General features: G+C 42.8%; 1 protein-coding gene across 1 annotated transcript in view; it reads right to left on the minus strand.

Annotated features, from left to right (window-relative positions):
* Positions 1–5540: 5540 nt before the first annotated feature.
* Positions 5541–22121, minus strand: part of PHACTR1 (phosphatase and actin regulator 1) — a 275348-nt gene continuing 258767 nt past the window's right edge. The window contains exons 10-13 of the mRNA XM_085220191.1: positions 19655–19716; positions 11819–11959; positions 8592–8668; positions 5541–6544 (exon numbers count right to left, since the gene is read on the minus strand). Coding sequence (XP_085076317.1) covers positions 6529–6544; positions 8592–8668; positions 11819–11959; positions 19655–19716 — 296 coding nt within the window. The 3' untranslated portion in view covers positions 5541–6528. The remainder of the gene's footprint in view (positions 6545–8591; positions 8669–11818; positions 11960–19654; positions 19717–22121) is intronic.

The following is a 22121-nucleotide window of genomic DNA, read 5'->3' on the forward strand; positions in this document are numbered from 1 at the left end:
CTCAAGCAATGCCTTCCCTCCAGAGAGGTTGAGAGGAATGCCACATCTGTACTCACCCATGTTGCGTGCACCAGTTCTTGTTCAGTTACAGTCCAAATAACTGATGGAAATTCCAGATAAGAAAAGTAATGGCAGATGTCAGAGGATGCTACTTTAAAAATGATCGCAGAATTATAGAATGGTTTGGGTTGGAGGGGACCTGGAAGATCCTCTGGTTCCAACCCCCTGCTATAGGCAGGGACACTTCCCACTAGACCAGGTTGCTCACAGCTCCATCCAGCCCGGCCTTGAATGCTTCCAGGGAAGGGACATCCACATTGTCTCTGGGCAACCTGTTCCAGTGTCTCACCACCCTCACAGTAAAGAATTTATTTTTAATATGTACTTGAAATGATGAGTAATTTGAACTCTAGTGATGGGCTTGAAAACATGGAAAGAAATGGAGGAGAGAGTGGAATTAAGTGTCTGAAATAATAACTCAGAGGTTGGTAAAGTAACAGTGATATGTCAGGTATCTGTGGGTAGGAGATCAGTTGGTAAAATCTGGGCTCTTGTTGCATGAGGGATGCATTCACAATGTAGTTACCTTTACAAGACAGTTACTCAGGCCTTAGTGTCCTGGTGGTTCTTAGGTTTGTTGTTATGGCTGGAAATCCCTGTGCTGAAGAAGAGCCCTACTGTTCTGTGTGCTATCCTATCTCACCTTGCACTGGACAGGGCAAGTTGGTATCCAGTAATGGGTTTCACAAAAGCCAGTCCAAAACTCTGTATAAAATTTCCTAGCTGAGCAGTGCAGTGAAATGCTGTTAGGCTTTTGGTACAAGAGAGTGTGGGGGGATGGAACTGCTCCTCTTTCATATGCTAATTGTTAATCCAGGCTGTCGGTGAAGACCTGGGAAAGGAATCTGCCTGGGTATGTGTCTTGTCCAGTGCTGTCTACTGCCTCTGCTGCAGTAGTCCACATTAGGAGGTGGAAATGCTCCTCACCTGGGGCTGCAATCACAGCAGATTAACTGTGTGTGTTTGGAGCTAGCTTCTAGCTGCCACCAGTCAGGTTTGATGAATCCATGTATGCAAAACTTGGACACTCATCAAATAGAAGCTAAAATAGCGATTGTTGTATTTCATGTCACAGTAACAATAGATGTCAGAAGAGAGACTGCAAGCTACACCTTGCTGTTGGGTGTTTCTGTGGGCCTACCATCAGAGGGCACATCTCTCAAAGTGGTTTGAAGCAGCTGATAAAGGTGAGCTGGTTCCTGGAGGCTGTGTCTGATGGAGAGAGCTGACTTTTTTTCAACCCTTCTCTTGGTTTCCTGCCTGCAGGTGGCATTAGATAGCAATCTGATTGCAGGTAATGAGTGGACTTCACTGAACACACTTCTCTCTTTCTTCAGGCTAGTTTTACAAAAAGCTGAAGTCAAAATGTAAAAACACAGCCCTTGTGTAGGGATCCTTGTGCAAGAGGTTGGCTTTACCTTCTCACATTCCTTGTACATTGCAGCCCTAGCAATATATATATATAATATATATATATATTTAACACACTGAAATTCCTGTATGTAACTAAAACACAATATGATCCTGCTTTGGAATCAGTAGGTAGTTGGGGGAAAGGGGATCTTTAGTCAAAAACGATTAAAAAAAAAAAAACAAAAAACTTATTCATCCACATCTCCCAGGATACAGACTTGTTGGCTTCTAGAATAGAAATACATGCAAACACAAACAACTGGAAGGAGGTGAGTGAAAACATGCCTAAATGGAAGGAAACAGAGAAGCCCAGTACCAGCCTTTTGATCATGGTATGTATTCATGCCAGCAACACAGATCAGCAAAATTTGGTCAGTTAAAGTAATGCTTCCCAGCTATTGAAACTACTCCTGGGATTTGGGTCAGAGAAATCAGAGGATGGAAAGGCCCTATGAACGTAGTGGGATGGGCAGGTATGGCTGCTTTGCTGAACAGCAATAATACTTGCTAGTACTAGGCATTTTCCTCTAATCACACTGTGATGTTTTTAGATCTATATGTGTGTGTCTACTGCCGACTGCTGATTTTGTTCTTTCTTCATTAGCCTGGTGTTGGTACAGCTTTGGAGCTGAGTTGAATTGTTCTCCGTTGCCCACTTTCACTGAACTGAGAGGCTCAGCCAACTCAACTGCAATGACCCGTAGACCTGCCCTGGTAAGGCCAGCTCTTCTGCCATGCAGGGAGCAGGGAACTGCTGCCTTCAGCTCTACCAGTCATTGGGACAATGTGAGAAAACACACAGACACTAGAATGTTTGTTTTTTTTTTTTTTTAAATGATTTTTTTTAAGAAACTGCATACATCAGGGACAAACAATAATTTAAATAGCATGCAGTTTCAGTATGTACAAAAACTAGGACATAGAGATCCAGCTTAATTTTTTTTCTAGTTATTTACATTGTTTTCATACAGCCATAATCTGTTAAATTACAATACTGGAAGAGCACATGATTGACAGCCACCACACTCACTCCTATACAAAGACAAACTATATACATACACTTGGATATCAACCGGTAAATGCAACTGGTGCAGGAGTAACTGGGACACATGGGAAAGCAGATAGTGTGCCCGTCACCTCCTCTTTGCTTACAGAAGTTGTTCCAAGCTCAAGCAGGCTGAACACCTGGGGAAAATTATTTGTCCCCTTTTTTCTTTCCTGATTTTTTATCAGCGTAGTCATCTCCCATGGCTATTCAAAGTGATGTTATTTGCAGGCATGTTAGGGAGCCTCTGTCCACACATAAGTATGGGTTTTCCATCTTGCCCTTTTTTGTATGAGTGCGTTAATGTAACTAGGCAGGCTGGAAGTGCTCCCACTCTTGGTTTGTAGTGTTTCCACTGTACAGATGGCACTGTAGAAATAGTGGATGGTGGGTTTGGTGGCCAGTTGTGATGAAGTGCTGTGGTTTTACATGTAAACCTTAGGCTGAAATGTATTTGTGGAATGGGCTTACCACCAAGCTTCAGTTGACATAACATTGTTAATAAAAATCTATTATATTATTTTTTCCTCCTTCTTCCTCTTTCAGTAACATCTAGTGTGTGCACCTGGAATTGTCTAGACCAATTATCTGAGCCCTATCCCAGGGAGCCTCAAGCCTAAAACTATTTCAGCATGCAATACTTAACCAATGGTGCCTAGGGTGGAGAAAGGCCACAACACCGACCTTCCCCCTTGATCCTGAGTCCATTGCCAGGTCCATGTAGTCCAGCCCTGGCAACAGTGTGGGTGGGAACACAATGCCAATCTTGTGCTACCTTGCCATTGCTTTTTTCCAAATCATAGAACTTTCATCTAGAAGTTCTGCAGTTGCTGCTTCAATTCTTTCTTCCTTCCTGCTCAGTTTCCAGCTCATCTTTTCATGGGCTGTAGGACAGGTCTTGTTACTTGTACATTTTAAGTATGAATAACCCACAATTCAGCAGATAATAAAAAAAACAACAGAACTTGACTCTCGTAGATTACATCCATTATCCAAACTGGAATACCAGTTTTTGTTCTGTGTTGACTTCTTCCATTCTCTAAATGTGATGTAGTTTCTTTATTGCTACTGTTAATCTCTTCCTAATATGAATGAGAATGACTGGTGGTAACTGAGTCTTCAGCAGGAATGCTGTCTTTATTTCCTTCACATAATCCAGCTTGATGGGGGAATCAGGACTACTTTTTCCCTCTCCCATCAGAATCACAGCTGTGGTAGAGATGGCTTTCACAGATGAGAAAACTGAGTGCTCAAGAAAACAGGTTAAAACAATGGACTAGCTCTTCCCCAGCCTACTTGCAACTTCTCGAGAATAACAGCGTTGGGTCTGCCCACGCTGTGATATTCAGGCACTGACAAGTTCTTGAAGAATGCCTTGTCATAGGATAACTTTGCAAAATATCCCAAACTGCTGGAGCTAAGGCCAGCTGAGGTGCCAGTTCTGCAGTGCTTACTGGTGTCTAACACTTCATATTGCTTCTTCATCCTCTTCCTTCTCCTTTTCAGTAACAGGCTATACTTATGAGTTGGGGGAAATCTGGCAGTTCTTCCACTGCTTCCTTGTGTCTGCTTGGACTGTTAGAAGTTAATATAATTAAAAAATAAAATAAAAGCATTGCCCTGGGGACAACATGAATCCTGAGGCAGCCAGAGGCAGACTACTTGCTCCGAAGTCAGCAGGAACTTGCCTTGGGCCCATTGGCCAAAGGCACAGTGGCTGGTGACTGACCAGCATTTATTGGGACCTGGCTGTTATGTAGGGTTTGTTTAGGCTACCAGCTGGCAGAGGTCAGTAGCAGTATGAGATGTTGCCCACAGACTACCCATTCCCCTGTAGACTTTAGCACTGACAACAGCCCTGCCTCTACCTCTTTCCTCTTCATTTTAATAATCAAATAAAAAATAAAAATCTCCTTTCCCTCTCACTAGCCTATTCCATCCTGCAATCTATGTCACTGCTCTCCTTCCCTTTCATACCGAACCTCTAGGCTCATGAAGCCATGGTGCCATAAGCTCTCTGCAGGGAAGAGGAGGGCTTGTTGCTCCTCAGCCATTCTTCAGAGCCCCTTCCTGCTGCTGTGTGTGTGGTTAAAAGCCTAGAGGTTTTTTTTTCCCCTTTCTTAAAGCCTGTGATGCAGTCTTACATGCATGTGTGAATAAATTCAACAACCATGATCCCCAGCTTTTCAGGAACATAACTGCAAAGCATTGTCTGTCTGGCTATCAGTGCTCTGAGATGCTGCCTCTTGTCTCCAGTGGAGCACAGCTGTGAGGTACTGAGTACCACTAAGCGCAGATGGAGTCTAAGCATTATTTGGGCAGGCTGAGTGCATCTCCATGGGCTGTGTGCAGGTTCTTTTGCACTAGAGGAATGAAACTGAGGCCTGAGATGAGGCAGGAGTGCTGGGCGTTATGCACCATTGGCCAGAAAATGCTCATGCAAGAGAGAGTCCTCTTGGCCCACGATCAGTGAAGGGCAAGGTTAGCATGGAGGCAGAGTGAGAGCACAGAGGGTGGATAGATACTAGAAGACAGAAAGGGAAAAAGAAAAAATAATAGTGCTTTAGTTAAACTCTGGCCTCTCTGTTCAAGCCTTCTAAGCATAATAGCTATTATGGAAATAAAAAGGTGTCCTGAAGTAATAATCTGGAACTTCTAGTAATGTTGCTATTGTGCTTTGGATCACTGACCCAAAACAGTATAATAGCTTCTTGTGAGAGCTAGAAAGGACTTGTAGGCAATGTTTGCCCATGCTTACTGGCATTGCACTAGTTAAGGACTTGAATCTAAAAGGTGTTGGCCTACATCCAGAAAAACACTTAAATGTGTTCAGCTTCAATGAAGCCTGTGAGACCTGGTCTGGATTTCAGTGAGACTGTCTGCATGCTTGTTTAGCGTTAAGCACTCACTCAAGTAGGCAGGTAAACCAGGCCCAGAGCATCCAACTCTCTGTGCCCTATTGGGTCAGTTCATATGTTAAACCTCTACGGTAAAAATAAATAAAAATACAGCAACAGGCCCCTGGATTTCTGTCCTTATGCTTCAGCTGCACGTACCAGTGAGGGGTCCCACCATCCATACCAATGCAACAGCTTTTCTTTGTTCGGCTGGTTAACGCACCGTGACGCTTTTCTCAGTACACATTTAGGATCAGTTCTTTACACCTGGTATAGGGAGGATAACTGTCCCCAGTCAACCTCCAGTTTTCCCACAGCTTGCCCTCTGCAGCACAGGTGGCAATCCCAGCCCTTCTTGATGCTGGAGGTGTGTCGGCCCTCGCACAATCATGAGGCTTAAGCATAAAAACAAGCTACAGACTGAGAGGATACCATGCAGTGACTGTGTAGGGAGTCCTTTTTTTTTCTTGGGAGCCAACCGTTGCCATATGCTTTTCCAGGGTAGGCAAGCAAGCAGCTTCAAGTCAGATGATGGTTGCAGATGAAATGGCCCACAGAGTAGTTTTGCTTCTTCTCTGTCCTTGTAAGGTGCTTGCAGACTGAAAGGAGTGTTTGGTATAAGGAAGTGCTTTAGTGTGCCATAGGTGCAGGTCTGCTGGAGACTTCACCCAGGCCTGTGGTTCCCTGGATACCATCGCAGGGCTCTCTCAGGTTGACAACAGAGGCTTGTCAGGGTGAGAGGTACCTGAAGGTGAACTAATGGATGCCCCACCAGCTGGGCTTGAACACGTATGGCAAATCCACATGCCAGGAAAGTCTTACACATAAATGCTGCGTCTTGGCACGATTCCCACCAGGGGTATTTTCTGTAATTGAAGCTTGAGCCAGCAGGTCTGATGATGCTGCAGTACCCATCACATGTACATACAATTTTCTTTTATATTTTTAAATATTCATCTACTTTTTTTTTTTTTTTTTTTTTTTTTTTTTTTTGTAGAAAGGCAGTTCATAAGATTTACATTGTACATAACAGGGAAGTGAATAATACCAGCACTTATGGTTCCTTTTTGTTATGTTTTGAAGACAGCATAGTAGTCAGGTAGAATTTAACTGCTACGGTCTGTGAAACCTAAAATGCAAGGGAGGGAAAAAGAAAGAGAGAAAAAGTAAGATAATATTTTCACATATATGGTACAAATTAAAAGAAAAAAAAAAAAAAGGGACCTAATTGCTACAAAATTATGCAGCTGGATTCCTGCAGTACTGACATCACCATGCTGGCACTGCAGAATTAGAACAAATGGAAACTTCCTTGGTTCTCCCCAGACTTGCAGCTCACAGGCATTTAGCAGTTAGCACTCAGATCTATCAGAAGCTTCTCTGTGTTTCTGGTAGGTCTGAAGAGAGGAGCAGGGCTGAAAAGGCCACCATTTCTGCAAGAGCTCAGCAGCAGGAGGCTTGTTTTATCAGCTGTGCAAATGCATTTTTTTAAGGTTTGATTTTTTGAATGTGAGATTTTTTTGAACTAATTAATCTGTCCCACTAGGAAAGCAGCAGTAACACTCTCAGCCCAGCTCGTGCCACTGCTTAATGACACGAATAGGTCATTACCTTGCTAATGATTTTGTAATAGTGATTTATCTAAGTTTATTTAAGGGAATTACTCTCCTTTCTTTCAGCCTGCTCTCTTCAAGTGCGTATTTCCTGAGGCCATTTGCCAAACTAGCAAGTCCTGCTGAACTTCAAACCCTTGTGCCAATTTCTATTGTATTAACTATAGCTGTGAGTTTGCCTGACCCAGGCCTGAATGGGTCAAAGCCACGTGGTAGCTGTCAAACACAAATGAGCATAACTCAAAGGGTAACCACTCACCCTAGCAGTGGAAAAGAAGCAAAATACTGCTCTGAAACCTGCAAAAGGTAAGCAGGTAGAGAGGCCTCCTGGAAAACGAAACAAGGCTGTAGTTCTGTGGGAAGTCAGTGGAGCTCAACTGCTTGTTGCAACATCTGCTTTTAAACAGCCTCATCCCTTGTAAGTTAGATGCGCTCGGTGAGCCAAGTGTTCCTGAAAGCCTCAGTCACTGGAGCTGACAGACCTGGCCAGATCTCATGGCTCAAAGGCAGCTGCTTGCTTGTCTTTAGCAGCACTTCATCATTACAAACCCCAGTGCATCATCGCGGCACGTGACAGGAAGTGCAGGGTGTATTGTTACAGCAAGGGATACATGCGTTATAAATGTGGTGAATTTTAATGAAGAATTTATGCATTAAAAAAAAAAATCCCCTAGGGCAAAAAATATTTTGCCTTAAGCTTTTCTGTATTTTTCTTAAAGACCTTAACTGCAATTTTTATGACCACCACCCATCTGATGAACACATCAGTGTGCTATCAGCTCTGTCTGGGCTGAAACCAGGACACAGAGAGGGCACAGTGCAGTGCTGACTCAAGTGATGGCAAATAATTGTGTGCATTCTGATACACTGGCTAGCCATGGTCCTGTGAACAGCAAAAAATACTCAGCTTTGTTTTCTGTTTTGATAAAGGAACTTGAGAATAAGCTTCAAGATTAAAAAAAAAAACATCAGTTTTTTGGTATATTTGTGACTCCCTTTTCAGTGAACATAAATAAATTAGAACTGCAGATTTTCATATGGAATGTATAGAGTTGCAATCACACATTCAGCTCACACAAAAATCTGACCGTGTCTCTTCAGCAGACTTCTATAAGCCCTCTCTTACCAGAGAAATAGCCCTCGCTTCACAACCAGACCTTATTCATATCATTGCTCTTTGGCACTACGTACAGTTGTGAGTAACTATTCCCCTTCTGCATGGCCAATGCAAGATGACAGCACTGAGAATTTGCACTCATTCATCCCTTTCTATGTACTTAGTCAACGAGAGTTTCCTGTCCTTCTCTTCAATGCTATTTACCCTTGATAGCAGCAGAACTGACACCAGAGCATGATGATTTAAAACAAAAGGTTGCACAGCAAATGGTGTGTGCCTGCATACAGCCATGCAATAGGGCAGCACGAGTTCATTAGTGCGTTTCTTTGACAGCCTGTAATTCTAAGTGGGGTCATGAGTTCACAGGGTGCTTGAGAAGTGGTTGCTGTTTTCTATTCTTTGGAAAACAACAGTATTCATTGCTACCCTTAAAATAATGAACTTACCTTGTTAGATGCCTACTTAATTCATGAACTTCCATTTCAGAGCTTTTAAATTCATTAAGCTCTTTACGAATGGCTGCCTGCAAAGGACAAATAAACTCATAAATGCATAAATGACAGAAATCAAAACAAGTTCACTTTGTTCTCAAAACAATATATTAGAAGTGAAACAAATAACAGTATTAGAGAGAAAAAACAACAACATGTGAAAAGGAAAAGAGATAAATGTTCTAAATTGCATAAAGGGAAGAAATAAATGCTTTGATGGGATGGATCAATTTGAAAATGCAGACAGTGCTGATACAAAAGCCAATTTGGGTTTATTATGTAAACATTTTCATATACAAAATCCAAATTAGCGTAAGTACGAGACAAAAATCATGCACCAGAGCTTCTCAAACCCTGTGCTCTGTTTCAGAGATGGACCGTGAGTAAACTTAGTGTTGGTAGATCTCAGCAGAATTACATCGGAGATGTCTCTCCCCTTTATGCGGTCCTAAATTCCCCCTGGTGAAGCCACCTAATCTGGGGCTGAGCTTACTCGAGAGGGAGAGGGGCTGGCCTGGCTCCCTGCTCTTCTCTCTGCCTCAGGCCATGCCCCTCTGCCCTCATTCTCTGTTCTGACCCAGTTGTTCCACCTGCCAAACCCATCCAAATTCACCTTAAGTGGTTGGATGAACTTCAGTAGGAGAACCTGTTACCTTCAGCTTCTGTGGTTTGGGAAAAGAAAATGATGAGGAGAATACTGACGAAGAAAAGTTGACTTTGAGGGACTCAGCTTCTTCGTGGAAAGGGCTCCCAGCAAAAAAGGCTCTATCCCCACACTGCAGGCTTCTGACTGTGCTGTGATATTTGTAGCACACAAGTGGGCCTCTCCATGAGCATACAGAACAGATGTGCCAGGTGCCAGTGTGGCCAAGTGCTCCCATGAACCTGAGGTGTGTGCCACTGCTGGGAACATCAGTGGCTGGAAACGGCCACTCCAATTACAGGTACTTGTGGCTGTCAAGAATGTTTTCTTGATTAAGTCTAAACCAGGATAAAGAGCTCAAGCCCAAAGCAGGGCTTCCACAGCAACCACGGATCTGGTCACCGATGACCTGTGCCTGGACAAGGCCTACATGACAGATCTTGTGAGTATGATCTATAGAACAAGCCTCTTGTTCTTCCTATACAGCTCTGCCTTTGTCTGTCAGAGCAGAGAGATGATTATGCACCAGCTCAAGGGTCTACCTTCAGCAGACCCATTTGCTGCTCAAGTGACTGTGAAAGAGGTCAAATGGGCTGCTACCTCCCACTGGGTTTGAAATCTATCACTTCCTGCATCTCTCAGCTGCCCTGCTTCCTCCAACAGTCAGACTTGGGAAAGATGAAGCCGGGCTGAACAGAGTTCCCCATGTCCAGAACACAGAGGAAGATTTACTGAGAAACAGAAAAGCCCATTACTAAAATCTACTTTTGCAATAAATTTAGTCTGTGCTGACCAATGAAGGCAGTTATTGAATCAGAACTTTTAGAAGAAAATAATCTGCTATAGTTTGCTGTAGCTTGTTAGGTTCTGTGGCATTGGTTCCAATTTGGCTTTTTTTTTTTTTTTTTTTTTTCCCCCCCAACAGAAGATAGTGGTAGGGAAAAGAAGGTGATCTCAATGGCAGGAATTAGAACATTTCCCACATGACCCAAACATGAATAATATGCCAGAAGGGGCATTGATATTGGGAGGACAATTATTTTTTTTCTCCTGCTTTGCTGAAAAAAAGGTTTGTTTAGAGAAAAATCCTCTGATTCGTGTACTGACCTCACACGTGTTATAAAGAAGGAAAGGTGACCTCAAAGTACTTCTCTTTCATGAACTCTTTACCAGGCTGGGTTTCATAGTGATATTTGATAACTGTTCTTTCCACAGATACAGGGTGAGAAAAGACCTCTGGATACCTCATCTTCTCTTCCCCGATGAGGTATTTCCACACCTTCCATTCTGTGCAGAAATCTCTCAAAGACAGAAGAACTGATTGGAAATTTATTCCTTCTCTCACCTACTGGGAGAATGTAACTCCCAATAGATAGATAGGACAAGACATCAGTCAACTGATTTAGCCAATATGGTGATGTAAAATGGGAAAAGCAAATTTAATGCCCTATATTATGGTCGGGGGACAGTCCAGAGAAAGATTTTTTTGTTCAGATCAGTTTATACTACATGAAAGTTACTGAAAGCTAAGCTGAAAAGGGCCTCTACTTAGGAGAAAACTAGTGGGTACAAAACTTCACAATTAAATAAGTTAAATAAGTAAAACTGTCTGTCCTTTCCTCTATGAAGCAAACCAAGAATGATTGTCACAGCCAGAATTCCAGCTCCTTTAAACACTGAATATCATGGTCTGGTCTCCATCACTGCATCAGGCCCTCAGCAAAGACACATGCAGGTATCAAATCCAGGTGCCTGAATGTCTTCGAAATTACAAGGGCACCGTAGAGTGAATTTAAGGCACAGCAGTCACCTACCAGACTCAGAGCCCTCTCTTCTTACAACTGCCATAAAGTATTTAAATTCTTCTTTACCACTTAGACCCACAGGATGTGACTTTTACCATCTGACAGCAATTTAACCTCTCTACCACCAGTGCTGACACCAGAGACACTGCTTCATGATGGTTTTCAGAGGACAGTGCACTTACTTATTACCAAATATGCAGCTGTTTTTCATCTGTGGGCTCACAAGGCCTCTGCTTAGTGGTTACAGTACTGTGTGTGAGGGGGCAGGTATCCTGAAGAGTCACACCTGTCTCAACCCCTACAGAAAAGTAACCTGGCCTTGGTGGGATGGGGGTGCTTTTTCTAATTTGACCTGCTGGCATTCTTGCAGCCAGGCCTGCTCAGCTCTGGCAGGTGCTGCTCTGTTAGGTCTGTCTTGTGGAAAATTGCTTGTGGGCATTCTCAGCTGGCAGAATTATGCGGCAAGCCCCAAATCAATGAACAAATAACACAGGGCTACCATCAAGGCTTTTCCTCAAAGGATCTTACTCTTTTTAAATGATGTAATGCTGCTATGTTTCCACACACACAGGAGCCTTCTTGCCAAAGGTGTAGAACTCAAACCACAAACCTGGTGAACTGGGAAGAGAGCTCAGACGGTTTCTCCCTGGTGGCTGTGGGACCTGAGGGGTGCTGTTGACCATGACATGCTCTAGCTGTTCAGGTCATGGCTCTCCCCAGGTCTCTCCACTTACTTTGTCGGCAGCCGTGAGTCGTGTCCAGGGTTTGTCTGCCCTCCTGTCATAGTCCTGTGCATCGGCCACCTCCACGTAGTCGCTGAAGCGGATGAGGATCTTCCTCTCACGCAGCTCCTCTACCGTGGGCCTTTGACTCAGCTGCATGGTTGAAGAAGTGGTGGAAAAAGACATCAGAACTTCACTTTTTCCCTGCAGAGTGCTGCCTGGGGATCAGTTTTACTACAACCACCACTGTGATAATTAATAAGAGAGTTCAAACATCACCAGGACTTTTGTTTCTACCAGACTTTCACAGACCTGCTACCTGGGAGATAGATTACCTGTTGTTTGCTGCAGCACCTTGTCTGTCATCCCACCTTGCTGCTGGAGCAGAACGCTGTTGTTTGGGAAGCAGCCATGGAAGAAGCCCCCGATCCCTGGCAGAAATTGGATGTAACGCAACAAAGACAGCTGGCACAGTGATGCCTTAGCAGGAGATGAAGACCTTATAACCTCACAGTCTCGCATATGCTCCCTTGTCTTGAGCTGCTGTGGATGCTTTAGTGCTGCCTGGGAAGGGCTATGCACAGGAACAGGGTGAATCCTGCCTTGAGTTAGTTGCAAAAGATGACAAACAACTTTCCTTACCATTCTGACATTCTGCAGACCTGCACAGACATGGTGGGCAGGATGATGACTATTGCTTGTTGAATGTTTCACTGAATGCTGCAGCTCAATTTTATGCCATAGCATATTTGACTTCAACAGCTTACACTGCATACTACAAGCCAAATAACAAATTGCAAGGGTGGACTGTATCATGTCAAGAAAGCCTCTTTACTGTTCCAAAGCCATTTCTTTCAAAATTCTCAGCAGAGAGAGCAGTCAGAGTCAATCTCAGGTATTCCATGTATGGAATGGCTGCTTACATGGCCAAGGACAGGTACTGGCATTTTGGGATCAGTTCTCCTTGGATGCTCAGCTTGCTGGTTAATGTCAAGTGGAATTATATGACTGTTTCTGAAGAAGCCACAACAGGTGTGTCCATGTGGATGTGCATTAGCTGCTAATCCTCCATTAGTGAAACATCTGTAACAATGATATTACCAGGAAAAATAACCATAAACTGCTAACATTCAGCTAGACAGTATCTCATGCTATTACCACTCACTAGAAATAAGTGGGCTTTGCAATACTTCACTCCTGTGACCAGTGAAAGGTACTTCATAAAATGCTTGAGACTTTTTTCTGCAAAGGAGTTCAGGCTCCTTGATCTTGACGTGCAATTCCACCTACCTCCCAAATCAAGCATCTCAGTTCCTTTCACTTCATCTCCCAGGGAGAATTAACATTCAAACTAGAGAGGATGCTGAAAGGAGGATGAAAAATCTGCAAGATCACAGGAAAGAAGCCCACCTCCTTGCAGCAACCAATTGCTAGGTTGCTGGTTGGTTGATAGGACTGCTCCCCCAACTCATCCCACCTCTGCACTTAAATCCCTGTGTGACTCTCCTTGGATCATTCCTGGAGGATGCTTGCCTCTCTCTTCTCTTTCATAAGAAAGCGTTGCTACTGGAGGTGACAGTGGTGCTGCTCTACTGACACAGACAGTCCTCAGCACTCACAAAGTGGGTTCAGACATCACTTGTAGAAAGGCTGCAAAGCTGCACTGATACCCCAGTGAGCTGCTTCAGGACAACAGGAACTGCAACCCGTTCTGGCTGCAACTGAGACATTATGGCCCAGAGAAGAGAAAGAAATCACAGAAGGAAGTGTAACCAAGCACACACCTCTACTGCCATGTCGTGCCTTTGTCTAGGGCAGCATCCATCAAGTTGTAGCTTGGTGGTTCGTGTATTGTCTCTCAAGTCATAAGCCTCAGAGAGGCTTCTCTCTGTCCCACAACTCATCTGGAATGTGATTCCAAATCACTAGTTTTTCTAGCACTCCTGCTACTGGGAACTAGCAGCTTTGTTAGCACTGATGCACTGCTAACGAGACAACACAGCAGAATTTTTCTTTCAGTTTCTTTTTTTTTAATCTATGCCCGGACAGTGGGGATAGAGAAGATCTTTATACGATGCGACTACAACCAAATATTGCAAAGATAAGAGTGTGAGACTCCATCTTTACTTCTATCATCTCCTCTTTTTTTTTTTCCCAGCAGCTTGAATAAAGGGTGAATCACCAATATTATCTGTACCATTCTCAGCTTTTAACTTTTCAGGGTACAGCACAGATGATACTTTGACTATTCTTTCAAATAAAATGTTTTATGACATAGAGTATGGTGACATCAGCAAAAAATAAAATCTATCAGCTTAACTCTGTTTCTAAGTGGCACCAAGGGAAAAAGGAATTCCTATAAACCTTGCAAGCTGGAAGAAAACGACTGGCTCTATTTCACAGCTTCTGTCAGCTTTTACCAGCTGACTCTCGTGTTTGTATCCATTTTAGGGATGAACAAGTTTTACAGAGGAGAGGGCAGATGACTGCTGATCCACTGCACCACGCTGTGCCAACCTGATGTTTGGCTGATGTCAAGAATGCCACAGCATCACAAACCCATTGTTAAACTTTGGTGTTAATGTGATTTTTTCATTCTTAGGTAGCACGTGAATGTAACACCGACTAAAAGCTGGTTGTGCTCTTCCTCTAAAACTGCATATTGTTTTTAGATGCCCTGACTTTGCTTTGGAAACATGCAACCACTGCAATACCACTGCAGTGTCAGGTATTGTACACCCCACTACAGTGGTGGTTTGTGTCTCCATCCCTACTGAGCAGCTGGGGCAAGTGAAGTTCAAAGATAGAGCAAACAGTTCAGAGTGACCCAGGACCCCATGGCAGAGCTCTGAGGTGCCATGAGATGCACTGTTCCTGTGCCAGTGCTCTGGCTGAAATACTGTCCTTATATCCAACAGCTAATGTACAGTCATAATCTACATAATTTACATACATAAGCACACACACACAAATATTCAATATATTAAGCCAAAGCACAGATCTGATCATAATAAATGGAGAGAAAAGGACAATTATTTTAAGATAGCAATAAAAGCTTCATTATTTGTACTGTTAACAAACTGCCCTGCCTCTTTCTCATGCCATTACAGAGGCTTCTTGCGAACTGCTAAGCTCTCTCCATACGTCTACATTATGCAGAGCACCCTTATATCTTAAGAGCAGCAGTAGCTGGCAGACAGCTTTGCAGAACACTCAGTAAGTGCCCATTCAGTGTCAGTTTGTGACAAGGGCACAGCTCACCCGAGATCTCACCTTGGCATTTATTTTAATGACCTGTGAGTTACGGTCTCTTGGATCAAAATTACTTAATGCTACACAATCCTTCATGGCCCACATCTGAAAATGAGCTCTGCTTCTTCTAACAGACAGGAGGAATCAAGAATGTTTGAAAGTTACAGGGAAAGGACACATTCAAGGACATGATGCAATTGCTTACAGCAAGAGGTGCTGCTCCAAGCAGGGGAAAAGGGGTCTCTCTCTCTCTCTGTGCTCACCCCATGGCTCCCTACAAGTTCAGCCATGCCTCAGGGACACTGGGACATCTGGGAACTTTTCAGGGGCACCAGAAGGAGGTATTTAAGGCAGATGTTTTCTTAAAAAGACGGCATGAGGATTGGCATTTTTTACAAGTATAAGAAAGAGTGTTGTTTTTTTTTTTTTCTTACCAATGTTATAATTAGAGAGATGTCCATGTGTGTCTTGTCTGGATGTAGCACCTTGACATATACATTCCTGTTCATCTATTTATGAAGATTTGTGAGTTGAGGGACAATGTCAATTCAATGGCAAGTCACCACATTATTTAAGTGTGAATGCAAACAGAAACTGTTGTCATGGGAGGCCAAGTTTTCCTCTGGATGTTTGGATCATGAGAGATAAATATGGGCACATTACAAGCCTTGATATTAAGCTTGTTTTCAAGGAAAGTTTTAACTCAAACCCCTCTGTTCTCAGCGTGGGATATGAAGCAAACTAAAGCACTCTCACTAGGTAAAGTGGAGGGAAAACCTGTCTTGTCAGTCTGGTCTTGGGATTTAGTCAAATGTAAAATGCTGACTTTGCTCTACGTCAGATACAACGAAGCTTGTTACCTTGTCTCTTCGCTGCTTGCTTTGTTACCTCATTAAAATGTTACAATTGTTATTTATGGAAGAAACCAAAGTGAAAAATGACAGACTCTAACTAGCAGTGCTAACAACCTCCACACCTCCTTGCTCCCCACCTCTTGTGCTAAGACATAGGAGCAGGATGTGACTTAAATGCCCCAAAGCTCTTTTCCCTCTTTGACTATAAATGCTGTTTATCCAAATTAGCAGCTAACCTTTTCTGCTTTCTGACCTTTTCCCCCCCTTTTTTCCCCTCCCTCTGCTTTGCCACACAACTCATTATTTCAAACATCCCCTCCTGACGCAGGTGAAGGGAAGTCCATTATAGAAAATACTTATCAGCAAGGCACTTCCTGGAGAGGCTCCAGCTTGCTCTCCCATGAATAGAGGCTTTAAGCTGTACTGGAGCAGGAATTTAACTGGAACAAAGACTTCAGACCATTGCATGGATTTTAAGAAACATCCACATCTCTTCACTTTGGTTGTTTCTACTGCTGCAAGAATTTTAGTCTTGTAGCCACTGAAAGACTACTGACAGTGGGGGGACAGGAAGCAGTGAACAGCTCTGGGGAACAGGGAGAATAATGCTATTTGAGAGAAGGCAGGAAAAGCAGAGCTTTGCCTCCTCTTTACAAGTAAATCTGTAATATCTTCCATTCATTCAGGCTACAACTCTATCTCTGTGGAAAACCTCAGGGGGAGTTCAGGCTCATGTTAATTGCCTTGGTGCTACACCAAATTCTCTACAGCTAGGAGAGGATAAACTCTAGTTGTAGTTTCTGGAGGCCCAGATCTCCTCGTGAAAGGTAACTGGATCCAACACTTCTCCCAGAGGATCTCTGCACATTCACAGTTCTGGAATGGGCTTGGTAGGTGTCTGCAACCAGAACTCAGAGAAATCCCCACTTATTCATGTTCCTCAATTCAAACAGTAGAAGTCCAGGTGACCAAAGCTGCCAGTGGGACTCCATGGGAGAGAGCACGGGGCAGGACAGATGTGCAAAACCTACCCCTGGGCACTCAGGTGGGAGGCAAATATTTCGTCCTCATCTGGCAGGAGGGAAAAAAGTTACTGAGGAACTGCTTCAAGCACTATCTGCCTACTTTTTACTCTCTGAATGGCAGCTATTTCCTATCCCCAGTTAGTTAATTTGGAGTCAGACGAGTCTGAGAGCATGAAAAGTGCTTAAAAGTGCAGCTTGCTACAGACTACCCAACTTCTTAGAGTTTTTTTAGAAATTGCCTGTCCATATGATGAATTCAAGTGGATATTTATTACTGCCTTTAATAAGACACCTAGACCTAGTAAGGTAATTTCAGTTATTACAGCATGTCATGTTACAACTCATCATCATTATACTGCAGCAAAGTGTGACTGCTGAAGGAATTTTAGGAACAGCTTTCTAATGGATGAGGAAATGGGTTGTACCCTTGGAGCTGGAATCACGCCATCGGAAATTCGGAACAGTAACAATTTCTACAGTGTAAAGTCAAGTCTTTTCAGTGGCTTTTGCAGAAACCCTTCTGATTGCAACCAGACATGGATACAAGAAGGCAACATGGCATACTTTCCTTATGTTGAATTCACCCTGTGGGCATGTCTGCATGAGAACTCAGTGCAAATAGAGAGGTCTGCTGGGCAACGCTCTCGACGTGCTCAATTAAATTTCTGCTTGATCTGAGGTTTAAAATCCTTTGGTAATAAGACTTCAGTACAAATCGACAGAAGGAGCCTGCCACTCTGCTGCAAACACGACACATCTGGGAAATGTTCATGAAAGACAGAGCTGGGGAATAACAATTTTTGCAGGATTCACTAGGCACTTGGCATTTCTAGTTGTCATCTAGCCATTAGCACACTTTATTCAGTTCTTTCCTCTAGACATTACTGAGCCTCTGTGATGGTACATTTGGCAGGTGAGAATGAAATTCCTTGTTAGACCAAGCCTGTGGTTAGAATCATCGATGTTTGGAAGACTGCTAAGATCATCTAGTTCTGGAACAATTTATAACAAAATCAAACAACACAAGTTATGTTGCTACCAACCTCACAAACATGCTAGGGGCAAAAGAAAATATTTGGTAAAAGGACCAAAAAAAAAAAAAAAAAAAAAAAGAAAAGAAAAAAAAAGGCTAAAAGCATAGCCTGGAATGTTGGTATGAACACTGAACTGCCAAGAACCTGGACTGGCTTGTTCCTATTTAAAAGTGCAAACAAGACAAAGAAAAAAAAAACCTTACAAAAATCTGCTGAGATTTCAGGGAGCAGTCATGCTGTAGCCTGGATGTTTTAGTTCAGGATGCAGCTGTGGCCTCTATCTCTAATAGACAATTCATTTGCTATGTGCTTTTCCTACAGGAGCAGAGGATGGGAGCTTTATGGTGATAGTGCAGGATGCTTTAGCAAGCCCCCACCTGTAATGCAGCAGATTAGCTATGGGAAGTTTTTTTATCTACTACAGTTGTTCATCAGATGGCATCCTGGATTCCTGTACATGTTTACTCTTCAATGCATGTAGAAATTGACAGACTGGTGAAGCAGCTCTTCTAGCCTTTGCACTGAGCTTAAGTCCTACAAAATCTCTGCACTGCAGCTAGGTTCTATTCCTTCAGACAGTGCTATAAGGAGATAAGAGCATCTCTACCATTGTTGGAAGGAATTAATGTCTTTAAAATAGTATTATAGCTCTCTGGGCCACATTCTTTGTTCCTGCAGACAACGGCAGTATCACCCAGTTGGTGTCAGAGAACTCTGCTGATTTAATTGAGAATAAAGTCTTGAGATTTTTAAGCATGAAAGAAAACAATCCAGCTCCCTGAATGTAAGCTTTGCATATATATTCTCAGTCCTTTTCCTGTCATTATTTGCACCATAAAAGCTTGCAGTCACATATGCCAAAAAGACTAAGCCACATAAAAGCGTACAGAGGAATGGTGCTGCTCCATAAGCTTGTGAGTTTTTAGAGGACTTTCTCCTGCTCTGTAGGTGGGAAATAGAAGCGAGTGGTGAAATAAAGTTTACCTGCAATAACAGGACAGACTGTTGGCTATGTATATTGGGGACATCTGTAGACATTTACACCAGCCGAGAATCTGAACATGTGTATCTGAAATTACTGTTCTTCAGTTTTAAGAGCAAATGACTTTCAAATGGGAGGAAAACCAAAACCAAACTATTCTGTTTACTTCGTCTTTCCCTGCTGATACAAGATTGTACGATTGTTTTCTGCACTATACACCATTTTCCAAGTGCTTGTCTCTATTTAGTTGGAATGCCTCAAGTGGCACTCTCCCCTTCCAGAAAAAGTTTATTTCCTAGTTTACTGCTTTTTAAGGTGGAACTTTCAAATGCAATCAACATTGTTTTAACTTTGCTCTCTCCTTGTAATAGCTTTGTAGGCTATTCCATTTACACAGAGCAGAGTTAGACTAATGGTAGGCTGTGCATCCTGCATAGTCCAAAGCTCCTTCTGTTATAAAGTCTAAACCTTACTTTGGCCAACTTCAAGATGTTACTGTTAATAGCCTGCACAGCACTTCCCTTCCCTGTCCAGACTTAAACTCTGTAGCAGAGGTGATGTCTTTTTTTAAAGACTTCTTTCAAGACTGACTTCATACCTTACTTTTGAAAATCGCGCTGTGGAAAAGAAAAAATGCAAACAGTTGTGCAGTAGAAAGAAAGTTATGGTAACACTATAATAGGATCAAAGCTGCTCCTCACCTTACGTGTTAATCTTCTCTTTATCTCTCGTTTTTCTTCCTGCTCCTCTTGCTCATTTCGGGCTGTAAGAGATATAAAGGAATCTCAAGCTGCAGACTTATCAAATATGCAAAGCATGCAACAAATAAGCCTGTCCATCAGTATATTAATGTTTCAGGACCTCTCTGATACACAGCATCCCCCTTTGGGACTGGTGAACCTGCCTGACCCATAGCTTCTTTGCTTCTTCACACACTTTATAAACATCTACACAATCTTTCTTTCCCTGTGCTGGTACTCTTTATGTGTGCCACTCTGTCAAAGGGCCAGGCAATGAGCCATTATCTCACTGCTGTGTGGGGTTCAGCTATGATACGGTTTGATTCCGAGAGGTCAACAGCTGAAAAAGAAACATGCGTATAATTTTTTTTCTCTCTATGGAATGGAAATGGATAGAAAACTCAGAATAGGGATGTTAGGCAATATCTACAACTTCATATGACCTGAGCAGAATGAAAAGAGTCTCCTTCCCTCCTTCATGAGCCTTCACAGCATTGTACTGGAGAGCAAAAACACATCCTAGGAAATCCACTTTCAACATTAAGCCAAAAAATCACATGCTACAAATGCTCACCAGGGTAAGCATCAACCATTACCACTTGAGAGGGCAGTAAGATTTCACTACATTACCTTTTTTTTTCAATTTAGGAACAGGCTCTCATGCATGTCTTGGCACTGAACTTTACTGAAAGTCAATAAAATCACAGGTTTCTGTGTCATCCACTACTCAGTCAGTTAGGATCTGTTTTAACTGCTTTGTTGATACCTGAATTGCTCCTTACTAAAATCAAGCCCAAAGGAAAGCAAATGCAACTCAGCTACAAGTACCCTGTGCCCCTTGTGTGATTTGGTTTTCACTCAGGCACCAATAACTCTGCAGGGAAGATACAGAAGACGTCCAAGGCCATGTTGGGGTAGGAGGCTTGAACTACATCACTTAAATTTGATCTAAAATAAATCCAAGGGGAGCAGGCACCTCTGGCAGAGTGGTAGTAACAAAATAGGATATAAGGTTCAAGTGACTGTGTGGCAAAGTCACACAACAACTGGGCTGGGCGCCAGTTTTTTGCTGTTCAGGACAACAGAGAGCCACTCCAAGGTGATTGCTCACTGACTTCATCAGGACTGGGAATTCTCCACCAAAGTGGACAAAGAGCCCACCAATGGTTTGTATGATGGTTTATAACACGCCCAATACCTTTAAATGCCATTTTCCCCAAAATACTGCTTGCATTGTCTGGAGGAAGGACACTGATATTGGAGCCAAAAAATCAGAAGACACCATGGGCTTACAAATAGGTTTTTAAATGATAACTAGAATACCTATATTGTTACATATACTTTTATCTTTCAATGGTTTCTTTTCCTGCTGGGCTGGATTCTGGTTTAGCAATTGCTCTTCCAGCAGTTCTGCTCTTCCCGTTGTGTCTCAAATTTGGAGAAGCCAGGACTGCAAATAGCCACTCACAGAAGCACAGCCACTAATAAATCCTTTAAGATTAAGCTAGAGAGAATGTTAAATGGAGTCCACATGGTGCCTGGGCAGAACTGAAAGTATATGAGGAGTTATGTATAAACTGAGTCAAAGTGGTTCACTTTTGTACTCTGCATACAATGCCTTTCTTTTCTCCTCATTTCTCAGCCCATTTACCCACCTTCAGAGACAGCCAGGCAGGCTGAAAACCTTGGTCAGGTACAAGCTGGGAATACATTCTCCTCTGAAAACAGAAAGTACTATTTCTTTAATTTCTATTAAACAGCACTGATCTACAGAACTGTTGCTATATTTTATGTATTCAGGAGATGCTCTGTTTCTTTAGGGTTTAGTGGGTCACAGTTTTCAGGCCTAATTTCTGTGCTAGTGTTAAATATCCTCAGGCACATTCTGAGGCCATCAGACCCCATCCACCCAAGTTTTTATGAGGAATTCATGCAAGCCTGATGTGCCAGACTGACAAGTGAAGTACTTGTATCCATCACAGAAGTTGTACTGGGGCATCTAAGCATCCTTCCTTGTAAACTAACATGGCCTGCAAGTATTTATTTCAAAAAAAGTAGTTTAGTCTTCACACTAACCCTACAAGTCTGTACTTCTCTGCACTGTGTGCCTTTGATTTCATTAGGAGTCACTGCATTGGATACATGCCAGTGAAGGACTGGTCAAGCACGTGTCCCCCTGTTCTCAGTTTCTTTGCTGTGGCTGCTGTAATCTTACTGCTGCTACAAGCAAGTAATGGATTCTTGTAATTTAACAAAGACTTTCATAAGTATCCCTGCAACATGGAGCTAGGAAAGGATCACTTCACTTATAGGGAATGGATGCACATCTGCATTTTGCCTCATTTCTTCCCATCACAACTGGTAATAATGCAGTTACACATCACAGGAACAAATAGATACTCAGTAACACAACTGCATCAAGGAAATG

Source organism: Meleagris gallopavo, chromosome 3, assembly GCF_905368555.1.
Source record: "Meleagris gallopavo chromosome 3, MGAL_WU_HG_1.1, whole genome shotgun sequence".
NCBI lineage: Eukaryota > Metazoa > Chordata > Aves > Galliformes > Phasianidae > Meleagris > Meleagris gallopavo.